This window comes from Chiloscyllium plagiosum, unplaced genomic scaffold (genome assembly GCF_037043375.1).
Source record: "Chiloscyllium plagiosum isolate Xiang-an unplaced genomic scaffold, Cpla_swu_hap1 HiC_scaffold_40, whole genome shotgun sequence".
Lineage (NCBI taxonomy): Eukaryota > Metazoa > Chordata > Chondrichthyes > Orectolobiformes > Hemiscylliidae > Chiloscyllium > Chiloscyllium plagiosum.
The window spans coordinates 20,946,909-20,974,655 of record NW_028270178.1 but is presented as its reverse complement, the minus strand read 5'-3'; the positions used below and the strand labels follow the sequence as shown (position 1 = coordinate 20,974,655).

Here is a 27,747-nt window from a genome sequence, read left to right as displayed (position 1 = left end):
TGACTAGTAGTGTGCCATAAGGATCTGTGCTTGTTTCACTGCATTTTGCCATTTAAGTAAATGATTCGGGTGTGAACGTAGGATGTATAGTGAGTAAGTTTGCAGATGAGAACAAAATTGGAGCTGTTGTGCACAGCAAAAAAAAAGGATCTAGATCAGATGGTTCGATGGGCTGAGAAGTGGCAGAAGAGGCTTAATTAAGATAGATGTGAGATGCTGCGTTTTGGAAAAGCAAATTAGAGCCGGCCTTACAGACTTAATGGTAAGGTCCTGGGCAGAGTTACTGAGCAAAGTGACCTTGGAGTGCAGGCTCATAGTTCCTTGAAAGTCGAGTTACAGGGACTTAGGAGAGTGAAGAAGGCATTTCGTATACTTTACTTTATTTGTAAGAGCATTTCTTTACTTTTTTAAATTGATTTTTCTTCAAACAATTAAAGCAGAACAGGTGCAATCACAAGCAATAAACAGCAGTTAACAAAACCCCAACCACACTCCCCATGGCAAATCCCTTCCCCAAAAATTTAAAGAAAAATGACAAGCAACCAGAGTAAACACAAACATCTACAGAACACACAACATAAAAATTAAACCAGCAGTAAGATAACTGCATAACAAAAGAAAAAGGAAAAAAAATAAAACAAATTTGTCACAAAAGAAGATATCTCAATCTGGGACAGGTATAAAAACAATACCCTGAGAATATGAAATGAAGGGTTCCGAATATTTGTAAATTTGTTAGAGGAGCCAGGTAAGGGTAGTCTAATCTTTTGTAATTTAGTAAAGTATAATAAATCTTTAACTCAGCGTGTATGAGTAGGTGGATTTAAGAACATTTTAACAACATCAATCCTCTGGCCATTGGGTAATGAATGCTTTCATGGAGGAGAAAGCGAAAACTGCAGATGCTGTAGATCAGAGTCGAGAGTGTAGCGCTGGATAAGCACAGCAAGGTCAGGCAGCATCTGAGGAGCAGGAGAATTGACGTTTCGGTCATAAGCCCTTCATCAGTAATGAATGTTTTCATGTTTTTTTTTGGAGGAAGAGAGATTAGGTAAATAGGGTGACATCCCATATAAAATGGTAATAGCAGTAGGAGTGAAATTTTCGCCAGATACTTGAGATAAGGTGTCAAACGTATCAGTGCAATATCTACATAAAGAAGGGCAAAGTCAGAACAAATGCATATAATTTGCTGACACCAATCATAGGACGGAGACATCTTCTCAAATACTTTTGCAAGTGGGGCTTTGGTGTGCTGGGCGTGGTGTAAAATCTTGCATTGAATAAAACAATGTTTTCCATAGGTAGAAGATCTGTGCATTCTTTGCAAAATCACATCCCTCAAATCACCCGGAATTACATCTTCCACATTTGCCTCCCAGATAGCTTTAATAGAATCAAGAGAATCTGAGCATACTTTATGGATGTTTGAATAAATAGCAGAAATAGCCCCCTTTAAAGAAGAAAGCGGTTCTACAACGATGTCAACGTCAGAATCATTAGGAAGGGCGGGGAAAACCTGAAATAAGCTATGAACAACACTGTGTACTTAGAGGTATCTAAAGAAATGGCTTTTAGGAAGTGAAAACCTATCAACCAATTGCTGAAAACGTGCAAAAACATCATCAACATATACATTTCAAAGTTTGTATTCTGAACTTGGCCCGACTAAAAAAAGGCACTATCCACGAAATGGGGGGAAAAATGATTTGCTACCAATGGTGCCTTAGTAGAAAATGATCGAAAACAAACTGACATCAACATTGAAATCAAATTTTAAGACAGGATAAAACAATTATATTACTCGTGTAAATAGAGGTTGAAGAAAGGAGCGGTGAATGCAATAAAGCCTTCAATATTTTGGAAGTGTAGAATTTGCCTCAATAGTCAACCAATTTGGGAAAGCACCAAGGTTCACATTTTGGAACCAATATTTCAAATTTCTAATGTTTGCTGCCAAATAAAAAAAAACAACATATTCGGCAGTGTAATTCCACCTTGCATTGTTAGCCTCTGCAATAACTGTTGTCGTAACCTAGGAGATGTTTTTATTCCAAATAAATTCAAGAATGAGGCTATCTAGTTTACGGAAAAAGGAAAGAGGGAGAAGTAAATAAGAAAATTGCAGAAAAATATTCATTTAATGGAACTAATTCTAGCAGCAACAGACAAATTAAGGAGAGACCATTGTTCGACAATTTGCTCCAGTAATGGTTCAAAATTGTTCCTGTGAAAATTAGCTAGTGCATCTGCCACGTGTACACCAAGGTAAACTAACCCAGAGTTGGAAATTTTAAATGGTAAATTATCTAGTGGGTATTCCCTGATAGGCTTGTTGATAGAAAATATCCCACTTTTGCTATGGTTCAATTAAAACCAGAAATCTGATTGAAAGATTCTGAACTTAAAAGTGCAATGGAATGGAGAGAGATAAGTTTGAGACAAATAGCAAAAGATCATCTGCACTGAGAGCATTCCTCAACTCCACAACTTTTCTAACAATGCCAGATAAATTAGGATTAGTCCGTAGGGCAATAGAGAGAGGTTCACTTACAATGGCAAACAGCAGTGGACTCAAAAGGCAACCTTGTCTAGTGGAAAATGAAGCTAGAAATTGTCAAAATTCATATTATTGGTCCTAACAGAGACCTGTGGTGATGCATTGAGCAGGTTGATTGAAGAAGTAACTATTTCCCTAGAGACAAATTAATCCAAAGTTAAAAAATATTAATTGCATTTCACTTTATTAAAGGATTTTTGAGCATCTAAAGATATCCAAGCCTCAGGGAGAGTGGATGTGGAAGAATTGTTAACAATGTTAACTACCCTTTTTCTCAGATCAATAAGAAACAATGTCTGTTGTGAATAAATCCTGTTTGATCCAAGGATATGATAGATGAAAGGATGACTTCCAAATATCGGGTCAATAGCTTTGACAATAATTTAAAGTCAACACGGAGCAGACTTATAGGACGAGAGGAACCACTTCGTAATGGATCTTTGCTTTTCTGTGAAAGCAAATAAATTGATGCCTGAGTTAAAGGTGAGGAAAAAGATTCAGAGGTAAACACTTCGACAAGCACATCTACCAAAAACAGTGCCAGCCTTTTCCAAAATGTCTGATAAAATTTGGTCCGTAATCCATTGGGACCAGGATTTTTAACACATTGTAGTGATCTAGCCGCAGCCTCAAGTTATATATCCATGAATGGTTGTTCCTATTACTTTGGCACATTTTGATCAGTAGTAGGAACATTAATCTTATCAAAAGAGGTCTCAAAATCTGCAGTAGCAGAAGAACATTGAAATGAATAAAGTGAAATGCGCTGCATAAGAAATGATCTCACCCCTGATCAATGCCTTCAGGTTTTCCCACAGCAAAGAAACTTTAATGACTGAGCTCTATCAGCTGAGAGAAATGAAAAACAAAATCTTCCTCTATGAGTAAGCATGCAGAGATACACCAAGGTGGGCGTGTGTTAAGAAACTTCTGAAAAATGAACATTCATAGAAATTGATGTATGGTCTGATAAAGCAATTGAATCCTATTTGCAACCAGAAATGGATTTGAGCAGTCTGTTATCCACCAAGAAAAAAACAATACGAGGAAAAAAGTGTGGTGGACATGCGAGAAAAAAATGAATATTCTTTTTTTAGAGGGTTTAAAAAACTCCTCCATAAAAGTCTGCATATTTTTTAGCAGATTTGGATTGGGCACTCGGAACAGAGGAACAATGGTGTAAGTGAGTTTTCATCCAACAGTTAAAATCTCCTCCCAAGATTACCTCGTGTGTAGATAAATCCAATAACATTGAAAAGAACCGTTTGAATAAATGCCTAATCATCCGGGTTGGGAGCATAAACGTTAACTAAGATTAGGTCAACATCAAAAATCGGTCCAGTAATAATAATAAATCTGTCAGTAACGTTAGACACAGTTTTAGCATGGAAGAAATGAATAGATTTATGTAAAAGAATAACAAACCCTCTAGATCTGCTAGAAAAGAAGGAAGAACACCCTTGTCCAATCCAACCTTGATTCAACTTAAGAATGTCTATATTTTTCAAGTGGTTTCCTGTGAATAAGTTAAATAGGCATCAAGTTGTCGCAAATTATTTGAAATCTTACTGAATTTAATTGGATTGTTTATGTCTTTGCAATTCAGGCTGGCAAATTTGATGTCCCACCTATTAAGTGTGGTGAAGCACTAAACTGTATCATCTGCTATAATCACATATAAACTCCCAGATGTTAAATAATTAACAAATGTAAAGATTGTAAAAATGAGGTTTGGCTCCCAACCCTAACAAAACAAAACAAACTACACCCCCCCCCCCCACCCCCACCCCGCCTCATAGCAGTGTATCCCCATGGTCTCTTCCTCCATAGTGGAAAAAAAAAACTGTTGTATATTGTCGCTCCATCAAACTGCGCGACGACCTTGTGGACTTTAGAAGTTATCTGTACAAAAACTGCAAAACAGAAATGAGTAAAAACGTAAGTATAGTAACAACATATACTATCCATTGTTAAAACAATTGAACTCTACAATCTTTGGTACTAATAGCGCAACACTTTAACAAAATAAAATCTTGAGTAAGAAAACATGGGTATTTCTTGGCAATTGAAGTTCTTGGCAAAAGATGAATAACAAATCCAAGTCCAGAAATCACAGCATGCCATCCACCTTCATCAACACAATGGGAAATATAGAATTTCTCCACGGTAGCATAAAGCTAATGGCTAATATGCCTGTTAGGTCCAACCATCAATCTGGCACTGGAACCATGATCTTTTTGAGGTAGTTTATTCATAAATTCCATAGCCTGATGCAAGTCATTAAATCTATGGGTTAAGTCACCCGGCAAGGTAATATGCAGTATTGCTGGAAGGTCAAGGCCAAATTTAATGTGAGGACATGAATATAGCTCCTTCTTTACCTTGGAAAAAAACGCACGCTGCTTGGTCACAGTTGGGGTGAAATCCGGAAAAAAATGAATGCTCTCTTTCCATTATAAATAAGGGAAGAACCATCTTCAGCATGGCGTAGAATATGATTTCTCACTTGAAACTGGTTCACCCTGACGACCACTGGGCAAGGTAACTCGCCATCTTTCAGTTTAGCATGCCGTATCCAACACAGGTTTAGCCTCGAGACTGAGCAAGTCCTGTAACGGTTGGGCTATATATTCTGTGGGGCGAGGACAGTCCAATCCTTCGGATAAACGCACAAGTCAATTTTATTACGCCTGGAGGGGGCCTCCAAGTCATCATATTTCTTAGTCACAGACTCAACCATAGCAGATAACACACTAGAATTAGCTTGGAGGATAGCTATCTGATTCTAACGCTCATTTGCCAAGTATTCCAGCTGCAAAATAGTCCCACATTGTGAAGAAACGTCTTCCTCCACCCGCTTCAGAACAAATGTTATCTCCTTTTAACACGTCCCAGAAATTATATATCCAAACTTGGTGATGATTTCAGCCCTCATACCGTCCATCATGTCCTTAATACTACGTCGCATAGTTTCATTGCTATTCAGCTTCTCTGGAGACTCGGGCTCAGGCAAATGGCACAGCTGAGCACGATTGGAGTTGAACTGACTTGGGGCTTGTTCAAGAAGTCGCCTTTTGAAAGGATACAAGTAAAAGCAGGTCATGTTTCAAATAAAAAGGACCAAATCTAAGAAATTAAACTACATGAACTTATTACACTTATGTGGAGTGACCCCAAAATATACCCTACATCCTAACTGATGTCAGACTATGCCCTTAAATTGCAGCTTCCAAAGGCAGATGTTAAGTATGATTGTTGAAAGAATGGGAGTAATTGTGGGTCCAGGCTAATGGCGAGCAACCTTGTGCCTGGGTTCCCCCTCAGCCCTGTCCAGCCCGGTCCAGTACTTGGTAGGCTGAAACTTTGGTCTGCTCCAGGCTCATGATACAGCACAACACCGAGTACAGCCTTTCCTTCAGCTTGTGCTATATGCTGGCCCTTGCCCCTGCCGCTGCTGCCACTCCACTGCTTGCGGCTTCTGAGCCTGAACACGATTCAGCTGTCAACTCGGCCTAAACCTGAGACCCCGTTTTTGGAGCTCTATTCAGAGCATTGTGTATTCGACTTGGGAGGTCATGTTGCAGCTGTACAGGACGTTGGTTAGGCCACTTTTGGAATATTGTGCAATTCTGATCTCCATTCTACCAGAAGGATATTGTGAAACTTGTAATGGTTCAGGAAAGATTTACAAGGATGCTGCCAGGGTTGGAGAATTTGAGCGACAGAAAGAGGCTGAATAGGCTGAGGCTGTTTTCCCTGGAGTGTTGCAGGCTGAGGGTTGACTTCATAGAGGTTTATAGAATCATGAGGGGCATGGATCGCATACATAGATAAAGTTTTCCCCGGTGTGTGGCAGTCCAGAACTAGCGGGCATAGGTTTAGGGCGAGAGGGGAAAGATATGAATGGGACCTAAGGTGCAACTCGTTTTTGTGCAGAGGGTGGTGCATATATGGTATGAGCTGCCAAAGGAAGTGATGGAGGCTGGAACAATTAAAACATTACAATCTATCAGGATGGGTAAGTTAATATGAACGGTTTAGAGTGCTATGGGACAAATGCTGGCAAATGGACTAGATTAGGCTAGGATATCTGATCACCATGGACAAGTTGGACAATAGGGTCTGTTTCTGTGCTGTACACTTCAGCAACTCTGTGATCCCAGGTTGTTTTGCAAAAGCAAGGCCAGAGACTGAGTTTCATTTATGGAAAAGTACTTTGAATATTACATGTTATAATCCCAACTGCTAATAATGCCAGACAAATCAAATTACTGACGAAAAGCAGTTTTGATGATTTTTTGTTTAATCTTTGTATTTGTTTGCCATGCTAGTCATTCCTTGAACATTTTCACATAATGCTGCAACTATCCTTTCAGGACAAGAACATTAGCAAGTTTATGAGAAAAATCAAAGATACATATGCATTCAAAATTTGAAAATGTCTCAACATGAAAAACAAAAGCGAGGGATCAGCTGTTAAACCAGCAATATCCTTTGCAGATACGCAATCTCAGTGAAATATTTTTCTAAATTCAAATCATAATTTTTTTTGCACAACTGATTATTTCCAATTTTCTTGGCTGAGAATCGCCTTTCAAATTTTGAGGATACAGCTAATGGAGCCAGAGAAATTCCACAAACTCTTTCAAATTGGAGATCCTGTTGAATCTCTGAAAATACATCTTCAAATAGAGGTCGGATCTGTGTGCTTATTTATACATTCAACAATTCGAGTAAATGGATATTTCACTCCATTGATTAACTCCTCCCTGAATTTAGTTTGTGTTAGAGCATATATGCAGGTGTTAGTGCATGAATTCAGAAGCCGGAGCATGAATCCAATTTCTTGAAAGACAAATCTTGGATCATCAAAAGTCTTGTCTTCATAATTATAGTTTATTTCTTGCCAGTTTAAAGACCGTACAACATATGTCATCCACAACAGAATAAAATTAGCAGAAAGTGCAAAGAGCAACATGATGGATTTTCTCCGGTTTACCACCTCTGGATCAGTGTTATTCGGGCCATTTCCATGGATCTGGAGGCGGCAACGAATGCGGTTGGCTGTTAGAATATTCCTGACAGTCAGAACATTGAATATCAAGATCAATACAATTGGAAGCAATGGTGTAATTATACTGTCAATCCATTCGTACACTTTCCAGAATAACGATGTATAGTAGTCTGATATTATGATGCAAAGCCACGGTACATTGTCAATAACAACTGAAGGAATAAATACAAAATACCAAGTAATAGAACGCAACCAGCAGACTGCACTCACAGTTACTATAACCACATATGCAGTTCTCACATGACAATATCTTGCTCTTAATTTCTGGCAACAAATTGCTACAAACCGATCAAATGTGAAAGCAACTGTAAACCAAACTGAACAGTCCAGGGCTGCAAGGAACATAACAACTCTCAGTGCACACACTGGAGTGATGGATAAGAAAGTAACTGGGAAATAAAGATTGTTAATTCGATTCAGTAAGACATTAAGGATGACGAGAAGTAGATCTGCTGTAGACATTGCCAACAAATAGCGAGTGATGCATTTGGAGAGCCCACAGTTGCCTCGATTCAAGATGACAATTGCCACTAAATTAACTGAAAGAAAAATAAAACAAGCGTGCATTTTTTCATGCATAGTGTCAAAGTAAATACATCAGCATAATATACCTGCTAAATCAGACCAATTGCCTCAGATTAATATATTAACTCAATTACAATTAGTGTAAAGTAACAATGGAATTATTGACTCAAGTAAGCCAGAATGAAATAATAGCTTGCAGTGAAGCAATAAACAAACAGAAGAAATCAATGAAGCTCAAAATATATATCGAATGAATTATTTAAATACAAATCTCTGGTGCTGACGCTTTCACTGGAATGTTTAATAGATTTTTCATGCTTGTTAAACTGTTCATGGAGAAAAAGAAACAGATTCAAATGGTAATTAGCACAAGGTATTCTGCATTAATAGACTCAATCAGGAATTGAGTACATGCTAGCCACGACAATAATTATTTCATGAAATGGACCTGAGAAGTCGGAAAACGGGGTGAAGTTGTTGGAATGGACTGTCACTAAACCAGTCTATGCTTTCTCATGTATGATAGTCAGAAATCTCCAGGGATTGATAATAAGTGAGGTTGAGCTCAGAGAAGTATAGGAATTGGAGCATATGAGAATCATTATGAGCCATGTAAATATTCTTCGAGAAGAGCAAGTCAGAGGCTATGAATCTTTCTGCGAAAAGCTCACCTCCTGACTCCTCAAAACCTGTCCCAATACCTACAACGCACAAGTCTGGAGTGTGATTGTACTCTCCCACTTGCCTGGATAGGTGCAACTCCAACAACACTCAAGAAGGTCAACACCATGCACAGAAACTTTCTCTCTCCACAGAAACTGTCAGATCTGCCGAGTTTCTCCACCAATTCCTTTGTTTATTGCCAATATCCAGCATCCACACAGTTTGCCTTTATTCTAGGATATGTCATTCAACTTGATTGGCAACACAGCCACAAACCTTCTATGTGACATCCACACTGTCGCTCACTAGCAGCGAGGTGTATTATCTACAGGACACATTGCAGCAGCTCACCAAGGTTCCTCAGACAGCTCTCTCTCACCCTCACAGCCGTTACTTTCTAGAAGCAGCACATGGATGGGTTTGCATCACTTGGAAGTTTCCTTCAAGACACGCACCTTTCTGGCTTGAAAACACATTACAGTTCCTTCTGTGTTGCTGGATCAGTTAAAAGACATTTGGACAGCTATATCCAGAGGAAATGTTTAGGGGGGGTATGGGCTCAATACAGGCAAATGGGACGAGTTCATTTTAGGAAACATGGTCAGCATAGATGAGTTAGACTGAAGGGTCTTTTTCTATGCTCGATGTTTCAATGTGGGTTGTTCCCACACCAAGTGATTTGCAGTGGTTTCAGAAGGCAGCTCACCACCACCTCCTGAAGTGTTAATCGGGTGGGGTTTAAATGCTGACTCAGCCTGCTCAGTATAGGAACTAAATTCTCGATAAAATTTTATAAATAAACCTTCTTCAGCAGACTGAAGCAAAAAAAAATACAAACGAACTGATGAACCCACTTTGAAAGCAAAAATTGGAAATAATCAAAGCGAGGGGACGTCGGTCAAATCTCAATTAGAAAATATGAGGGAGTCGGATTAAATAGGATTTGGACAAACATAAAAACCCTAAGAACTGCGGATGCATGTAACTCAGAAACAAAAAAAACAGAAGTTACTGGAAAAGGTCTGAGGAAGAGTCACCAGACTCAAAATGTTAAATCTGATTTTAATCCCAGTTGTTGTTAAATCTGCTGAGCTTTTCCATCAATAACTTACCTATAACGCCAACAGCTGCAAGTATTGGATAGTAAATACGTGCTATCTGTAAGATTGATGAATATTCCATTCTGTCCCAGTCAGGTCTGTCTGTGACAGTGGAGTCAATGATTCTGTTCGTCATACCACAATAATGTTGTCAACACAGCCTAATTTTATTTGGAACCTAAATGTCCAGTGAGACAATAAATCTGTTTGAATCACTAATTACATTAGTTGCAATAATCTGAGCAAGTTGCAAATTAACCTCTATCCTCTGAGGGTTGTTACACCATAGAACGTATTTTGAAGAATAAAATGTCACTAATTTCTTGAGAATTCGAATTAGATTTTATTGCCATGTGTACTCAGGTGCATATGTACATGAGTACAGTGAAACGTTCCCAGTGTTACCATCCCCTGCACCATCTTAGGAACAAGTGCACCTCAGTTCACAAACTTATATGGAAAGTAGAAAAAAAAAGTTAAATGATTAGCTTTGAAATGTTTTTGAAAGACAAAACAATGTGCTCCAGTTTGCATAAAGTTATTTTGTACCAGACAGAGTTGTAGCTTTTCCGTCGTTATCGCCTTTTATATGAACATAATACTGGGACAGGTTTTCCAGTGGGTAGGAATCTCAATGAATTGCTACTCGGGCTCTTTTCTTTCTAATGAAAGAACGGAGCTCTGCACTTCTGAAACGAGATTCCATTCAGGATTACACTCTTTAACATGGAGCTTTAATTCCATCCAGACAAATCTTTCTTGACTCGAACTGTCTTATAATGCATAAAGTAAGTGTTTTTTGACGGTGCTGTAAGTGTCAGATGGTTAGTGCACAAAGGTGTGTGGAGTGCTGACTGGTGAAGTGTTGGATGAACTGAGGATTTTTCGAGAGGCTGAGAAGGTGATAGATAGAAGCTACAGAGACATAGTTACGCCAGAGAACAGAGGTAGCTGGGTAACAGTTAGAGGTGGGAAGGGGAGGAAGCAGGCAGTGCAGGGATCCCCTGTAGTCATTCCCCTAAACAATAGGTATACCGCTTTGGATACTGGTGGGGGGGACAGCCTAGCAGGGGTAAGCTGCAGTGACCGGGTCTGTGGCGTGAGGTCTGGCTCTGAGACTCAGAAGGGAAAGGGGGAGAGGAGGAGAGCGCTAGTTATAGGAGACTCTCTAGTTAGAGGGACGGACAGTCGATTCTGTGGGCATGGGCGCGACTCTCGGATGGTTTGTTGCCTCCCGGGTGCCAGGGTCCGAGACGTCTCGGACCGTGTCTTCAGAATCCTTAAGGGGGAGGGTGTGCAGCCAGAAGTCGTGGTGCACGTTGCCACCAACGACATAGGTAGGAAGAGAGGTGGGGAGGTCATTCAAGAGCTCAGGGAGTTAGGCTGGAAGCTGAAAGCGAGGACAGACAGAGTCATCATCTCTGGGTTGTTGCCGGTGCCACGTGACAGTGAGGCAAGGAATAGGGAGAGAGTGCAGTTGGACACGTGGCTGCAAGGATGGTGTAGGAGGGAGGGCTTCAGGTATTTGGGCAATTGGACTGCATTCTGGGGAAGGTGGGACCTGTACAAGCAGGAAAGGTTGCACCTGAACCAGAAGGGCACCAATATCCTGGGGGGTAGGTTTGGTAGCTATCTTCGGGGGGTGGGGGGTTAAACTAATTTGGCAGGGGGATGGGATCCGGACTTGTAGTCCAGCAAGTAGGCTAGCTGTTTGTCAGGATGTCCAAGTGTGTGGAGAGGCTGTGAAGAAGGTAGCACAGACAGGGAATACTTGCGTACATAGAGATGGGTTCAAGTGCGTATACTTCAACGCAAGGAGTATCAGAAATAAGGTCGATGAACTTAAGGCGTGGATAGGTACCTGGGACTACGATGTTGTGGCCATCACGGAAACGTGGATAGAAGAGGGACAGGAATGGTTGTTGGAGGTTCCTGGTTACAGATGTTTCAGTAGGATTAGGAAGGGTGGTAAAAAAGGAGGGGGGGTTGGCGTTGCTACTTAGAAATAGTATAACAGCTGCAGAAAGGCAGTTCGAGGGGGATCTGCCTTTAGAGGTAGTATGGGCTGAAGTCAGAAATAGGAAAGGTGCACTCACCTTGTTGGGTGTTTACTATAGGCCCACCAATAGCAGCAGAGATGTGGAGAAACAGATTGGGAAACAGATTTTGGAAAGGTGCAGAAGCCACAGGGTAGTAGTCATGGGAGATTTCAACTTCCCAAATATTGATTGGAAGCTCTTCAGATCAAGTAGATTGGATGGGGCGGTGTTTGTGCAGTGTGTCCAGGAAGATTTTCTAACTCAGTATGTAGATTGTCCGACCAGAGGGGAGGCCATTTTGGATTTGGTACTCGATAATCAACCGGGACAAGTGATGGGCTTGTTAGTGGGTGAACATTTTGGTGATGGTGACCACAATTCTGTGACTTTCACCTTGGTTATGGAGAGAGATAGGTGCGTGCAACAGGGTAGGTTTTACAATTGGGGGAAGGGGAATTACGATGCTGTAAGACAGGATCTGAGGAGCATAAGTTGGGAGCATAGGCTATCAGGGAAGGATGTCGTGGAAATGTGGAACTTTTTCAAGGAACAGATACGACATGTCCTTGATATGTATGTACCGGTCAGGCAGGAAAGAAATGGTCGTGTGAGGGAATCTTGGTTGACGAGGGAGGTTGAATGTCTTGTAAATAGGAAGAAGGAGGCTTAAATAAGGTTGAGGAAACAGGGTTCAGACAGAGCAGTGGAGGGATACAGGATAGCCAGAAGGGACCTGAAGAAAGGGATTAGGAGAGCCAAGAGACGGCATGAAAAATCTCTGGTGGATAGGATCAAGGATAACCCCAAGGCATTTTATGCGTATGTGAGAAACATGAGAATGACGAGAACGAGGGTAGGTCCAATCAAGGACAGTAGTGGGAGACTGTGTATTGAGTCGGAAGAGATAGGAGAGGTCTTGAATGAGTACTTTTCTTCAGTATTTACGAATAAGACGAACCGTATTGTTGAAGAGGAGAGTGTGAAACGGACTGGTAAGCTAGAAGAGATACTTGTTAGGAAGGAAGATGTGTTGGACATTTTGAACAACTTGAGGATAGACAAGTCCCCCGGGCCTGATGGGATATATCCTAGGATTATGTGGGAAGCAGGAGAGGAAATTGCAGTACCGTTGGCAATGATCTTTTCATCTTCACTGTCAACGGGGGTGGTACCAGGGGACTGGAGAGTGGCGAATGTTGTGCCCCTGTTCAAAAAAGGGAATAGGGATAACCCCGGGAATTACAGGCCAGTTAGTCTACTTCGGTGGTAGGTAAAGTAATGGAAAGGGTACTGAGGGATAGGATTTATGAGTATCTGGAAAGGCACTGCTTGATTAGGGACAGCCAGCACGGATTTGTGAAGGGTAGGTCTTGCCTTACAAGTCTTATAGAATTCTTTGAGGAGGTGACCAAGCATGTGGATGAGGGTAGAGCAGTGGATGTAGTATACATGGATTTTAGTAAGGCATTTGATAAGGTTCCCCATGGTAGCCTTATGCGGAAAGTCAGGAGGCATGGGATAGTGGGAAATTTGGCCAATTGGATCGAAAAGTGGTTAACCGGTCGAAGTCAGAGAGTGGTGGTAGATGGTAAATATTCAGCCTGGAGCCCAGTTACAAGTGGAGTTCAGCAGGGATCAGGTCTGAGTCCTCTGCTGTTCGTAATTTTAATTAATGACTTGGATGAGGGAGTCGAAGGGTGGGTCAGTAAATTTGCAGATGATACGAAGATTGGTGGAGTTGTGGATAGTGAGGAGGGCTCTTGTCGGCTGCAAAGCGACTTGGATATGATGCAGAGCTGGGCTGAAGAGTGGCAGATGGAGTTCAACCCTGTCAAGTGTGAGGTTGTCCATTTTGGAAAGACAAATAAGAATGTGGAATACAGGGTTAACAGTCGGGTTCTTAGTGAGGTGGAGGAACAGAGGGATCTTGGGGTCTATGTTCATAGATCTTTGAAAGTTGCCACTCAGGTGGATAGAGCTTGTAAGAAGGTCTATGGTGTATTAGCGTTCATTAGCAGAGGGATTGAATTCAAGAGTCGTGAAGTGATGTTGCAACTGTACAGGACTTTGGTTAGGCCACATTTGGAGTACTGTGTGCAGTTTTGGTCGCCTCACTTTAGGAAAGATGTGGAAGCTTTGGATAGGGTGCAGAGAAGATTTACCAGGATGTTGCCTGGAATGGAGAACAGGTCGTACGAGGACAGGTGGAGAGTGCTAGGCCTTTTCTCATTGGAACGGCGAAGGATGAGGGGTGACTTGATTGAGGTTTATAAGATGATCAGAGGAATAGATAGAGTAGACAGTCAGAAACTTTTTCCCCGGGTACAACAGAGTGTTACAAGGGGACATAAATTTAAGGTGAAGGGTGGAAGGTATCGGGGAGATATCAGGGGTGGGTTCTTTACCCAGAGAGTGGTGGGGGCATGGAATGCGCTGCTTGTGGGAGTGGTAGAGTCAGAATCTTTGGTGACCTTTAAGCGGAAATTGGATAGGTACATGGATGGGTGCTTAAGCTAGTACAAATGTTCGGCACAACATCGTGGGCCGAAGGGCCTGTTCTGTGCTGTATTGTTCTATGTTCTATGTTCTATATGTTCACAACTGCGATGTGGATGGTGTAGTGAATGATTCCCTGGCAGGGGTTGTTAACCTGGTCAATCAGGGACCCATGCTGACAGGTATAAACAGGAGGGTCAGGTGTTATGTTCACACTGAGAACTCGCGCTGAGGAAAACAGATTAGTGTCAAGTACTTTACGAGAGTAAATAAAGTGTGACTTCGTGACGGGAAACCGACGTCTGTGGAGGTATTTCATTGTTGATGACAGTGAGGTTAGTGATGTATTCATGCAAAAGTGCCTACTCTCTGAATTCCAAGCAATTCAATCAGAGATTTAAAAAGGCTTTGTTATTCAGAAATGCATCAAGTGGAGCTTAACAGTTGCCGGGTATGCCGATGAAAATGAACACTCCCACCAAGACAACTGGGCTTTCAGGACATCACTTGAACATAGAACATAGAACAATACAGCACAGAACAGGCCCTTCGGCACACGATGTTGTGCCGAACATTTGTCCTAGCTTAAGCACCCATCCATGTACCTATCCAATTTCCGCTTAAAGGTCACCAAAGATTCTGACTCTACCACTCCCACAGGCAGCGCATTCCATGCCCCCACCACTCTCTGGTTAAAGAACCCACCCCTGACATCTGCCCGATATCTTCCACCCTTCACCTTAAATTTATGTCCCCTTGAGTGAAGCAATTGCTTCGCCTCAGGACATATCCTGAACAGATGGACTCAAAGTAAGTTCACACCAAAACCCCAAAAGAAAGCCAAATCTTGGCCAAGCCTTTAACATTTTCTTCAGGATCTGAGCAAGCAAGCCATTGTAGTTGCTACTGAAATGCGGTCTTGTGTCAGTAAAAGAATCCCACGATGCCTGAAGTGAGTAAGAGAACTAATAGGCCGGTATTCAGGAGAGTGCACACCCTGGACAACCCACCTGCTACTTTCTTGAAATTGCTTAGCAACATTCAAATTAGAAGCAAATACAATAAACGTCTGTTTAAATAGTCACCAGGTACTAATGGAGTAGATACCAGTACAGCTCTATCAGAGATTGCAGAATCAATTTTTAACAAAGTTCACTTGGGATTCCAACGCTTAAGTTTGCGTAATATCTCAGCTAGAGTGAGTGCCTATCTTGGGGACCCTTTACAGATTTAAGGGTCACCTTAAGTTCTGGGCTCGTATGAGAAGCAGCTGGTTGGGTTTCCACTGATTGTAGTAAAACGAATCAGGCCCAAGGATCATGCAGCAGAATTCATTGAGAACGATTTACTTTTGTTGGCTGAGCATTTTACACTTAGAAAATAGCTGTTTGGGTGAAATCCCGAAAGAAATATCCAGAGCTTTTTCTGGAATGTCTAGGGATTACCAAAGGAGCCAAGGCGAACTTGCATTTTGACCATGAAGCAATTCACCGATTCTGCAAGAGCTACCCAGTGCCATTTACACAGAAGGGAAAAGCAGAGGCAGAAATCAAGAGAATGGAAAGGGAAAGAATTATGAAACCAATACAATTTGCAGAATGGGCAGCATCTGGCGTACCAATTGTGAGACATATCGGTTGGTTTGCAATTGAGAGAATTTCAACCTAACTGTAAACCAATTCTCACAACTGGATAAGTACGCACTTTATAGAGAACAACATTTTATTATGGGGTGGAAGAGGGATTGTCCCGAGCAAATATCTCCCCCAGCGCCTGTCTGAATACCAGCCGGAGCATCCACTGGTTTCCAAAATAAATACTTTGGCGTGACGTTATGCCTGGTGGCCAGGAGTGGATGCCAACATAGCCATGTTCGTGGGGTTGTGCTCAGAGTACCAATAAGGATAAAGCTTACTGCCAGCATGTACGATCTTACTCATGGAAATGGCTCTTTAAACCCTGAACTCGGTTACACGTGGACAATACCAGTCCTTTCATGGATGTTTGGTTATTGTGGATGCCCATTGAAGGTGGTTATAGTTCATTTGGCAATCTCCATGATGATGACTGTGAGCATTATCCATGCGACATGGACTTTCAGAAGTATCAGTCATGGATAATGGGTCAGCAGTTTGCAGCAGGGATATTGAATTTTTCCTCTTATCGCATGGTGTTAATCAAGTTGCCGCCACTAGGTACCATCCATTGTCCAATTGTCTGGTCAGGAGTGCAGTCCAGACATTGAAGCAGGCTTAAAGAAACAGCGCAGAGTTTCACTTGTGACCAATCTGTCCCAGTTCCTGTTACATTATTGGACCACCTCTCATGCAATCAAGGAAAGCTCCGGCAGAGTTGCTGATGGGGAGAATACTCTGCACCAGGTTAAACCTGATATTCCCTGAATTGGGAGGCGGCGAGAGAGAAACAGCAACAAGAGCACCAATATGAGCCACATACCTCCTCTAAGCAAGACAAACATTTTTCGTAGGGAATGACATTCAGTGTCAAAACCAGGGAAATGGCCCTGCATGAGTACGACGAGACGTAAATTCGAGGTCAGGTCCTGCAACTTTCAAAGTTTGGGGAGGTGAGGCAGTCCTGAACAAACATGTCGATCACATGAGAGCTGTTTCTTTGCCAACGAGGTAAGAGCAAAACATACCTGTCCCCTCAGAACAACCAAAAAGTCTGTCAGGAGCCGTGCTCTTACCCTTTGTTACAAATCGAAGAAACCTCTGAGTCTGAGATGGATGTAGCCTCGATACTCTTACCACTTGTCGAAGAGGAGAAAACTATCCCGACATGCTCTCGGGGTAAGAGATGATTTATGGTCCAGTAAACGTCACCAGTGTCCGAGTCAGAATCACAGGAACCAGAACTGGGTGAAAACATCCCAGGCGAAGCTACAAGAGGAAGAGCAATCGTACATCTTCGGACTTTGTGGAGGAGTAATGTCGTCATTGGAACGAGCGCCAGGTAGATCACTGACTATGAAATCCTTGGCAAGGATCTGGCCCAATCAAGGAACCCTGACTGACAGAGTTTAACTGGAGAATGTCTCTACTAAGTGATCGTCCCTCTTCTGCAGTCATGTTTGAGGCCGGATGTCCTTGGAGAGGGAGCATGCGGTGTCCACCAATTGCCTCGATGCCTTTTGGGAGAGGTTGTCACTGTGGGGGATAGAGTTTTCATTTCATCTTTTCCTTGCCCTTTTATTTTCTCAGGTAGGCCTTGTCCGTATTGGACTTTGCTTCTTCATGGTTTCATGGCCACATGAGTGTTTTACTGATGGCGAATTACAGCATAAATTTCTTGAGCATTGTTGTCTTTTTTTACTGAGTCTGTGTCAACACACACACAGCTGCAGGTGTATGAGTGGTGTGGGGGAAATACAAGCGCTACAGCTGTGTAGTTGTCGTGTTGGGAATATATCAGCCAAAAAGTAAAAAGGAAGGTAAAGAGAAAACACAGGAGGGTTTCCTCACTCTAGGCACTGGCTTTGAGAAAGCTGGTTAGAGCCCACGTACTGTGCGCTTGTAAATAAAGGGTGACTTGTTGAAGGGGTTCCGGCCTCTATACAGTTATTTAAATTAATGCATTCTATTGTTATGAATGAGAATTGATTGGAAAATCGGAATTGGAGTAAAGAAGAACAAGCAACAGATTGAGTCTGCCAGGTTTCTCAAGGGAGGAAGCTAAATACACAAATGTTTTTAATCCGTTAGATGAGCACAACTTACCAGGGTAGGATATTTGCTCTGTGCGATAGTACAGGCATTGGGGCTGGGCCAGCATTGATAAACCTCCCCGAGGTGTCCCTTGAGAAGGTGACGAAGTGCTACTTCATTTTCACCTGCTAGTAGGATCGCCCATAATGTCCTGTGGGAGGAAATTACAGGATTGTGACACAACGACAGTGAAAGAACTGTTGTATTTCCCAGGCGAGATGGTAAGTGACTTTGAGGGGAACGCGGTGTTCTCATGTTTCTGCTTCCCTTCTCCTTCAAGATGGAATTGTCCTGAGTTGGGGATGCTGTCTCAGGATCTTTGATGAACTTCTGCTAAGTTTGTTTTGCAGCAGGTACACACTGCTATGACTGACTGTTCATGGTGGAGGGGTTGGATGTTTGTGAATGTGGTTACAATCATGTGGAGTGCTTTATCCTGGATGGTGTCAACCTTCTTTAGTGTTGTTGTGTCTGTACTCATGCAGGTAAGTGCATTAAGGGGCATCAATACAAGACTGAGATGAGCAGGAATGTCTTCCCCCAGAGGGTTGTGAGACTGGGCAACTCCTTGACTCGGAAAGACGTTAGAAAATTGTCCTTATCTAGACTTAAAGCTGAGAGTGTCAGATTCCTGATCATTTGGGGAATAGCAGATTCTCGGGAAATGGCCGGAAAGTGGACATGCGGACTGTCGGAGCAGCCATGATCCTACTGAATGGTGGAGTAACCTCACGGAACAGAACAGCCTCCTCCTGTTCTTACTTATAATAGCATTATCGTTTGATATAATGTCTTCACAACATCACATTAAACCACCAAATGTCACGTATCACTTGTTAGAGGAGAATGACTGAAGACAATCTCTTAACACTCAGTTCTATTCTAATCATCAAATGATTTATTCTACAGCCACCAGGGAGTAAGTCGCTGGTTTTATCATGTGTTTATCCACTGAGCAAGGGATATCATGCACTTTGTTTACTTTTCCTTCAGCACATCCTGGCTGCTTCAGGATTTCCTATACATTGATTCTCAGTGACGAAGAATTTTCTTCTCAATTCGTGTCTGTGCTCAGTATTTCTTTCCACAGTGAATCTTGGTGCTGAGTCTCAATGTTCAGGGAGCTATCAGATGTGGTGTGGTAAGTGAGCATTCACTGTACACTGTAATTAATGTGCCCGGAAATAAATAGGAGAAAGTAACAGCAAAGAGTCACAATTGTAGACAGGAACTGAAACCTCACCTGGCATTTTATAGTAGCTGAAACAAACCAAACTGCAAGGCAAACCCAAAGAAGAATGTTCAGGAACGTTGACCATAGAGTCATGATTTGGAGTTTCAATCAAGAATTTTGGGAGATGGTGTACAACAATGGGACAACTGGTTGTTTTGAGGAAACAATGCAAGATACTGAATGTGAATTGTGGAAGTCACATTTAATTATTGAATGTTACGGTCCAAGCTGCTAATAATACTGGTCACATCAGATCCCAGAATGACAGTAGTTTGGAACATATTAAGGTTAATCTTTGCATTGGTTGCCATGGTAGTCAGTCACTGAACATATTCACGTGAGGCTGTCACTGTCCTTTCAGCACAAGAACATAAACTATTCACGAGAAAATGCAAATCTGTAAATATATAGAAAATTGGAAGACAAAAGAGAAGACTCAGTCTTTTGCCAGAAATAGCCTTTACACATACTCAATCTCAGTGATATATTATCCTAAACTCAATTCATTACTTTCTGCACAAATGTTTAATTCCAATCTTCGTGGCTGAGAGGCGTCTTTCTCATACAAAGGACCTGGATGTCTTTTCAGTTAATGAAACGAGGCAAATTCCACACGCTCGTTCAGTCTGGAGATCCTGTTGTAAGACTGAAAAACCAGCTTCAAGTACAGGTCAGATCTGTATGCTTATTTGCACAGTTTAACAATTCGAATAAATGGATATTTTACTCCCCTGATTAACTCCTCTCTGAATTTCGTTTGTGTTAGAGCGGAAATACAGGTGTTGGTGCATGAACTCAGAAGCCGTAGCATGAATCCAATTTCTTGCAATACAAATATTGGATCACTCAACGTCTTGTCTTTATAATTAAGGTTTACTTCTCGCCGATTTTAAACTCATGCAATAAACGGTTTCCACAACAGTATAAAATTAACAGACAATGCAAAGAGCAAGATGATGGATTTTCTCCGGCTGGCCACATCTGGATCATAATTATTCTGTTCAAAGTTTGTGAGAAGATTTTTAGCTCGGGTGCTCGTTGTTGTGGTTCTGTTCGCTGAGCTGGGAATTTGTGTTGCAGACATTTCGTCCCCTATCTAGGTGATATCCTCAGTGCTTGGGAGCCTCCTGTGAAGCGCTTTTGTGATGTTTCCTTCGGCATTTATAGTGGTTTGTCTCTGCCACTTCCGATTGTCAGTTCCAGCTCTCTGTTGTAGTGGTCGGTATATTGGGTCCAGGTCGATGTGCTTATTGATTGAATCTGTGGATGAGTATGGATTCTTTGGATTGAATCTGTGGATTCTGTCCATTTCCATGAATTTAGAGGCGACAGCGGATGCGGTTGGCTTTTATAATATTCCTGACAGGCAGAGCATCGAGTATCAAAATCAGTACAATTCGAAGAGATGGTATCATTATAATATTAATCCAGACAGACACTTTTCAAAATAATAATGTATGATAGTCTGATTTTGTGATGCAAAACAGTAGTGCATTGTCAATAGCAATTGAAGGAATAAATACAAAATACCAAATAATCGACCGCAAACAGCTGACTACACTCGCAGTTACGATAACCATGAATGCAGTTATTGGATTACAATATCTTGCTGTTAGATTCTGGCAACAAACTGCTACAAACCGATCAAATGTGAAAGCAACTGTGAATCAAATTGAGCAGCTCAGGGCTGAAATGTATAAACAATTCTCAAAGATCACACAGGAGTGATGGATAAGACAGTAACTGGGAAATACAGATTGTTAATTCGGTTCAGTAAGACATTAAGGGTGACGAGAAGTATATCTGCTGTAGACATTGCCAACAAATAGCAAGTGAAGCATTTGGAGAGCCCACAATGGCGTGGATTTAGGGTCACAATTCCCACCAAATAAAATAAAGAAGGTACACTTTTTATGATTCGAGTCACAGCAAAAGCATCAGCTTCGTTTGTCTGTTAAATCACATGGATTGACTCAGGTTGATATCGTAACTAAATTACACCATACATGGTGAAAAGTTGGAATTGAGGAATCAAGGAAACTGGAAATTATGAATGCATGCTTTGAGCAAATAGAGTAAGTAAACAAAGCAATGTGGAATAAAAGTTAAAATAAATGAAATATTTTATTGCAAGTATGTCATGTTGACAGATTCACCGAAATGTTCAGTACGTTTTTCGTGCTGATTAAACTGGTAACGGATAAAAATAAACACAAATTAAAGTGGTAATAAGGAAAAGGTATTTTACCGCAATGTCTCAATCAGAAATGTAACGCATGAACAGCCACGACAATATATATTTTCTGAAGTGGAACTGAAATGGCTAACGATGTACTTTTGCTTGTCACAGGGGTCGCACACCTTCTCACTTATGATAGCCTGCAGGGTTTATCAAACAGGGAACACAGAAGCAGGAGGTTGGGAAGCATCAGATCACATGAGAATCATCCTGGAACTCTCTAAATGTGGTACTTTGACAGAATAGTGCTATGGACAAGACCAAACTGTCCTCAAAATATATAAAGAAAATAGCAGAGACGCTAAGTTTTATTTTTGTTTTCAAATCAAATGCTCGGTATTGTTTTCCAGATGCAATTTGATTGGTCAAACTGCCAGATTTGAAGCAAAGCATTTTATTCGTGCACCATAGTTAAATCACAACGGAAGAATGAAGAAGTTAGAATGACTTAATTCCTTATGAACATTTTACAGAATAATAGATTATTTAACGAGTGAACAGTAACTGTTCTAACATGGTTATATGTCATAAACACACCCTTGAAAAAAAAAAGGAAACGTCAGTCAAAACAGACGGTCTGAATACAATTCTAGCAGCAGGAAGAGAACCTCAAGCATTTAGCTGTAACCAAGAATGGGGGAAAATACAGGTTACACATCTTCAAGACCCCAATAACTGATGCGACTGAAAAATCGAACATTCACTACTACAGTCTATTTCTGTCCATTTTCCTCCTGCCACCAACCACCCTCAGTCTTTCTCAACTAAATTTGTGACAACACCTCACCAATACGTTCTCTAGTCCTGCCTTTACATAATTTTCAAATTGAAAGGCTGTAGCAAAAAGCTCCATCTAAAAAGTCTGGAATGCTAGTATGTAAAATTTTCCAAAACTTTAAAGGGTTATGATCAATATATACAATCATCTCACAATGTTTCTGGCAGCATTAATGTTGAAATGTTACAACGCCAAGCTGAAGGTCTCCTTCTCAATCGTGATTGAGAAATTTTAGAATTTTCTTTTAAAAAATACCCAATATGTCTTTCTAACTTCCTGCCCTCTTCTTGCCATAGTACACCACTAACAATCACATCATTGTCATCGATAGTCACCTTGAGCGTCCAATAACATGGCCCAGAAATGTGACTTGCGATTTTGCAAACGCCTTTTAGTTAGATTTAAATTTGAGCACACCTCCTGAAGATGATCAAATAGATCTGATAGATGGACCAGACCAGAACCCAACAAAATATGTTAAGACAATAGCCTCGACCCTAAGTTTCGCCTATTTTAAATCCAAATGCCAAGTGCTGCAATCAGACACAATTCGCTTGGTCAAAATATCAGATTAAAAGCAAAACACACCTCATGCATACAGTATAGTTAAAACATAAAAAATGAAAGAGGAAACTGAAGAAACTTAACCCTATTAGAAATCTTAACAAAATTATAGATTATTTACTTACTGGGTATTACCTCAACCAATTTAATAACACCTCCTAGACACACGCGTCAAAAAGCAAAGTCAGTAAAACACATTGCCTTACATGTAATTGTAACAGCAAGGAGAGAACCTCAGCTTTGAGCTGTAACCAAGAGAGGAGAAAAATGAAAACAATTTCCACATCTTCAGGACCTCATAACTGCTTTCGCTGAAAAGCTAAAAAGAAAAGTATTGTATTGGAGACAGTTTTAAGTTGAGTGTTTGCAATGGTGAGAACGAGAGCCAGGCGAATGTCATGGATGATGAGATCAAGATTGAGGTTGTTATCTTGAGCCATTAAAGCAATCCTGGTTGACAGATATCAACCGGGGGTTTGGAGAAAAGGACAATGTTAATTTTATGGAAAGGCTTAGCCCTTGGACTGTAGTTTTCTTTGTTTTTTGTATGTGTCTTCACTTTTTTTATTGGTGTTAGGACTGAGCCCTGTGGAAGACATACATTTTACCAGAGAAGCTGTTCCTGTGGGGAGGCCTAGCCCTGGAGCTGGTCTTCTGAAGATTGAACACCTGTATGTGTGCTGGGAAGTGAGCAGTTGCTGTATCCTGGAGTTTGGGAGAAGACCTTTCCTTCAGGAGTGGACCAAACCCCTGTGAGTTAACTGCACCTGTACTATGTACTGTGTTCTTGTGAGTGGGCCTGGCTCTCCAAGGCTGGACCAGGACTCCATTGAGAGTCAACACCTGTGTGCTGTGGGGTGTGTATTTGCTGCCTCCAGGAGTGGACTCTGCACTTGGTTGCGGACTGTTTTTAACAACGTACTCTGCAGTTCGGAGCGGCCTCTAATTCTGACATTGCACAATGTATACTGGAGTGGACTCTTCCTGGAAATTGATTCCATATCTTGAAGACTGTAGAGATTTGGACTGTGTACCAGAAAGGAGTTTTTTTTTTTTGGGTAACTAACTGTATTGTGGTGTTTCCTGGGTCTATCACCCACACTGTCTTGCGTGTCCCTGGGTCTGGCAGGCCTTGCTGTGAGCTGGGAGGCTCATGGGTCGTCCTGAAAGCTGTCATCCCGAGAGCCGGAGTGTGGGTAGGCCATCCTGTGTATCTGAAGGTTGGTAGGCTGCCCCAAAGGCCGGAGGGTGGGTAGGCCACCCTGATGCCAGTCGCCCCGAGAGCCAGATGGTGGGTAGGCTGTTCGGAGCACTGTCGTCCCGATAAGGGGTAATCGGGACGGGCTGTCCTAGAGGTGGCCGAAAGGTGTCAGAGCAACCGAGAGCCAGAAGACGCGTAGGGGCGGGCTGAGATCCGGAAGGCTTGTGGGCTACCCTACACGCTGTCGTCCCAGGGTAGGGGACGGGCTGTCCTCGAGGTGGTCGAAAGGTGTGCCAGGATAGCCCACTGGTCGGAGGTGCAACGGGGTGGGTGAGAGCCCAATGGTAGGTAGGGGCAGACCGAGAGCCAGAAGGCGGGTAGCCATCCTCAGCACTGTACCGGGGCGGGCTGCCGCAGAGGTGGTCGGAAGGTGCTGAGGGTGGTCAGTGAAGCCGGAAGGTGGGTATGCCGTCCTGACCGCTGTCACCTTGGGCGGGTACCAGGGCTGGCTGTCCTAGAGGTGGTCGAAAGGTGTGTCAGGGCGGACCGAGAACTGGAAGGGGCATGGGGTGGACCGAGAACCGGAAGGTGGGTAGGGGCGGGCTGCCTTAGAGTGGTCGGAAGGTGGGAGGGGTGGGAGCTTGCTGAGTCTGTATTGTCGTCACTTTTGTATGTAACAGTACTGTGTAATGTACAACTGTCATTGCTGTTGTTTCTTTATATCTTTATGTGAAACTGGGATTTGAGGTTTGTCCTCATGTCCCTGTAAACTGTTTGAATGGTAGAGTTTGGGGCCTGGCTTTGCTGCTCCTCTCCCTTGTAAAATTGCTATCTCTTGTATGCAGCTGTAATTGTAACTGTTTATTGTAAACTGTTTTTGTAATTTGTTTGTTTAATAAAATAAATATTAAACAGGGGTCTTTTGATGTGAAGGGCAGTGCTTGTCACTGGCCACTCGGGTGTTTGCCTATCTTAAGAGTTGGAGCAGTGTGAGAGTGTGTTTGTACGTGCAAGGACTCTTCTCCTTGAAGGGGCCTGTCCCTGGACTAGCTGCCCCACATCGGGAGAGAGAGGAAAGAAGAAGGAAGAAGAGGAGGAGGCAGAAGCAGAAGGAGGTGAGAGCTTTTGAGTCTGGGGCCTAGTTTGGAGCTGCAGCCTGGGCCTCACCCAGGTCAAGGGAGTGTTGCTGCTGACCTGGGGCACACTCCCACTGCTGGTCTCTGGGACCCCGCCCGGACCTGCCTCAGCTGTTGCTGCTTGGAGCCTGCCTCACTGCTGCTGCCTGGGACTTGCCTTGGGGTCCCTCCCTGGACCTTCACCACTGTTGCTGTTGTTAGAGGCCCACCTCCACTGCTGCTGCCTTTGACTCAATTTTGGGGCTGCCTGGGACTTGCCTTGGGGACCCTCCCCAACAGGTCTGCCCCCCACCGCTGAGACCGAGGGCCTGCTTAGGACTTGCCAGACGCCTGCCTCCACCATCGCTGCCTGGGACTCGCCTTGTCCCCTCCCCAGGACCTCCACCACTGCCACTGCTGGAGGCCTACCTCCACTGCTGCTGCTGGCTGGGACTCAATTTTGCAGCTGCCTGGGACTTGCCTTGGGGACCCTCCCCAACAGGTCTTCCCCCTCTCCATCGCTGCGACAGAGGGCCTACCTGGGACTCTCCAGAGGCCTGCCTCCACCGCTGTTGCTGCCTGAGGCCGGTCTCCACTGTTGCTGCCTGGGACTCGCCTTGGGTGACTCGCCTTGGGCACCTCGCCACAACCTCCACCATTGCTGCTGCCAGAGGCCCACCTCCACCGCTGCTGCCTGGGACCTACCAATATCCAGCAGCAGAGTATGGCGAGCCGGAAGGTCGCGGGGCCCAGCTGCACCTATGCAGGAGTAGCCGCTGCCTTAGGCTCAGCTGTTCCAACCCCTGTCACAGCTGCAACCCCCTTCAGGCACCTGACTAAACGCCTGGGGGGAAAGGCCTATCCCCACCCCAACATGTCCATTGAGGCCTGCAGCAAGGCCATGGCTAGTGTGGTTGGCCCGGATGTACGGGAAGGCTGTCTTTTTCCTTAAGACCGAGCAGGTGGTCCACCTGGCCGTGGAGAGGGGGCTCACTGTGGGCGGGACACATTTGCCCGTCGACCCTTTGGAGGTCACGGCCTAGAGGGTCGTGATCTCCAACGTCCCGCCCTTCATTTCAAGTGAGCTCCTTCTTCCCCAATACACCACCTTGCGGAAAGATGCGGTCAGGAGTCGAACCGCTCCTGCTTGGTCTTAAGGATCTCGCCCTCCGACACATATACTCCTTCCGCCGCCAGGTGTTTATTTGCCAGACCCGGGAGGATGTCACCGAGGGCTCTTTCACCCTCCTCCATGAGGGCGCGGCCGACCGTGCCTTCTGGACAGCGGTCGGCGTGCGGTGCCACCTGTGCTGCGAGGTGGGGCACATAAGAAATAACTGCCCCACCCAGAATGCTGCCCAGCCCACCCCACCGTCTACTGTGGTGCCGCCGCACCCACTCCCCCTCCCCCGAAGTCAACGCCACAAGCCTCGGCACCGGCGGCTAAGCCGGAGGCTTCCAATGCTCCAGCCTCTGGCAGGGAGGGGCGATGGCTTCTGTCCAGCCAGAAAGCGCTGATGAAGACGCGACGCGTCAGGCCCGCCCACGGGGAGACCACCCTATCCCCTTTCCCGACACCTAGCCCACGACCTGCCCCGCCCGGGCACGACAATGCCCCTGCGGCCGTGCCAGCGTCGCCCTGGCGTGGCAACACTGACCACCAAACCCCCAAACCCGTGCCTGATCCTGGTCCTACTGACCCCACATCCACTCCCCACACTGATAGAGAAACCCCTGGGGCTTCAACACCTGCACCTGGTGCTGTTACACCTGGCCCGGGGGACCCTGAGCCCGAGCCCCGGCCCACCCAGCCACACCCTGGCACTAACCTGGGGGGAACCACCGCTGCCCCACCTCCTGCAGCGACCGTGTCACTGGGCCCCAGAGAGGGAACTGGGCCCCTGCCCCGCCCGCCATTACCTGATAAACCGGGGCGAGGCAGCAAGTGACACGGCAGACCCTCCCCACCCTGACCACGCCTCCTGTCTTCCCCCAGTCTATCATATTCTGGGAAATGCTGGGGGGAGGGACATCGGGCCCCATGACCACCAAGGCGGGCGGGGAGCGGAAGGCCCATAAATTCCCTCCTGTCTCTCTGGGGAAGAGGCACCAGCCCTTGGAGGGGAGAGACACTCCAGCAGCACTGCCCCTCTCCAGGGGACGAGCAACGGTACCTTTCGATTATCCCGCACCGCGGCCCGACCTACCCAAACCCCCAGGGGATACAGCATGGCCTCCTGCTGCCTCAACTCCTCCGGCCCCTGGAGAGGACTTTAACAACCACGAGGGCGGTGGTGCGGGTGACAACGGAGGACCCTCTGGTGGGTCATCGAGCGGTGGAGGGGAGGAAGGTGTTATCCTCGCTCCTCCCTCCCAGACTGTTTTTCTGGAGGTCTTGCCCCTGGGGGAGGACCTGTTCACCGAAGAGCCA

At 44.0% G+C, this 27,747-nt stretch overlaps 1 protein-coding gene across 1 annotated transcript; it reads right to left on the bottom strand.

Moving 5' to 3' along the window:
* Positions 1–7,173: 7,173 nt before the first annotated feature.
* On the bottom strand, positions 7,174–10,004 carry LOC148138392 (putative G protein-coupled receptor 139). Its single transcript, XM_087981700.1, is given in 3 exon segments — positions 7,174–7,283; positions 7,286–8,173; positions 9,935–10,004. Coding segments are annotated over 3 exon segments (1,068 nt in total).
* Between the last annotated feature and the right edge of the window lie 17,743 nt (positions 10,005–27,747).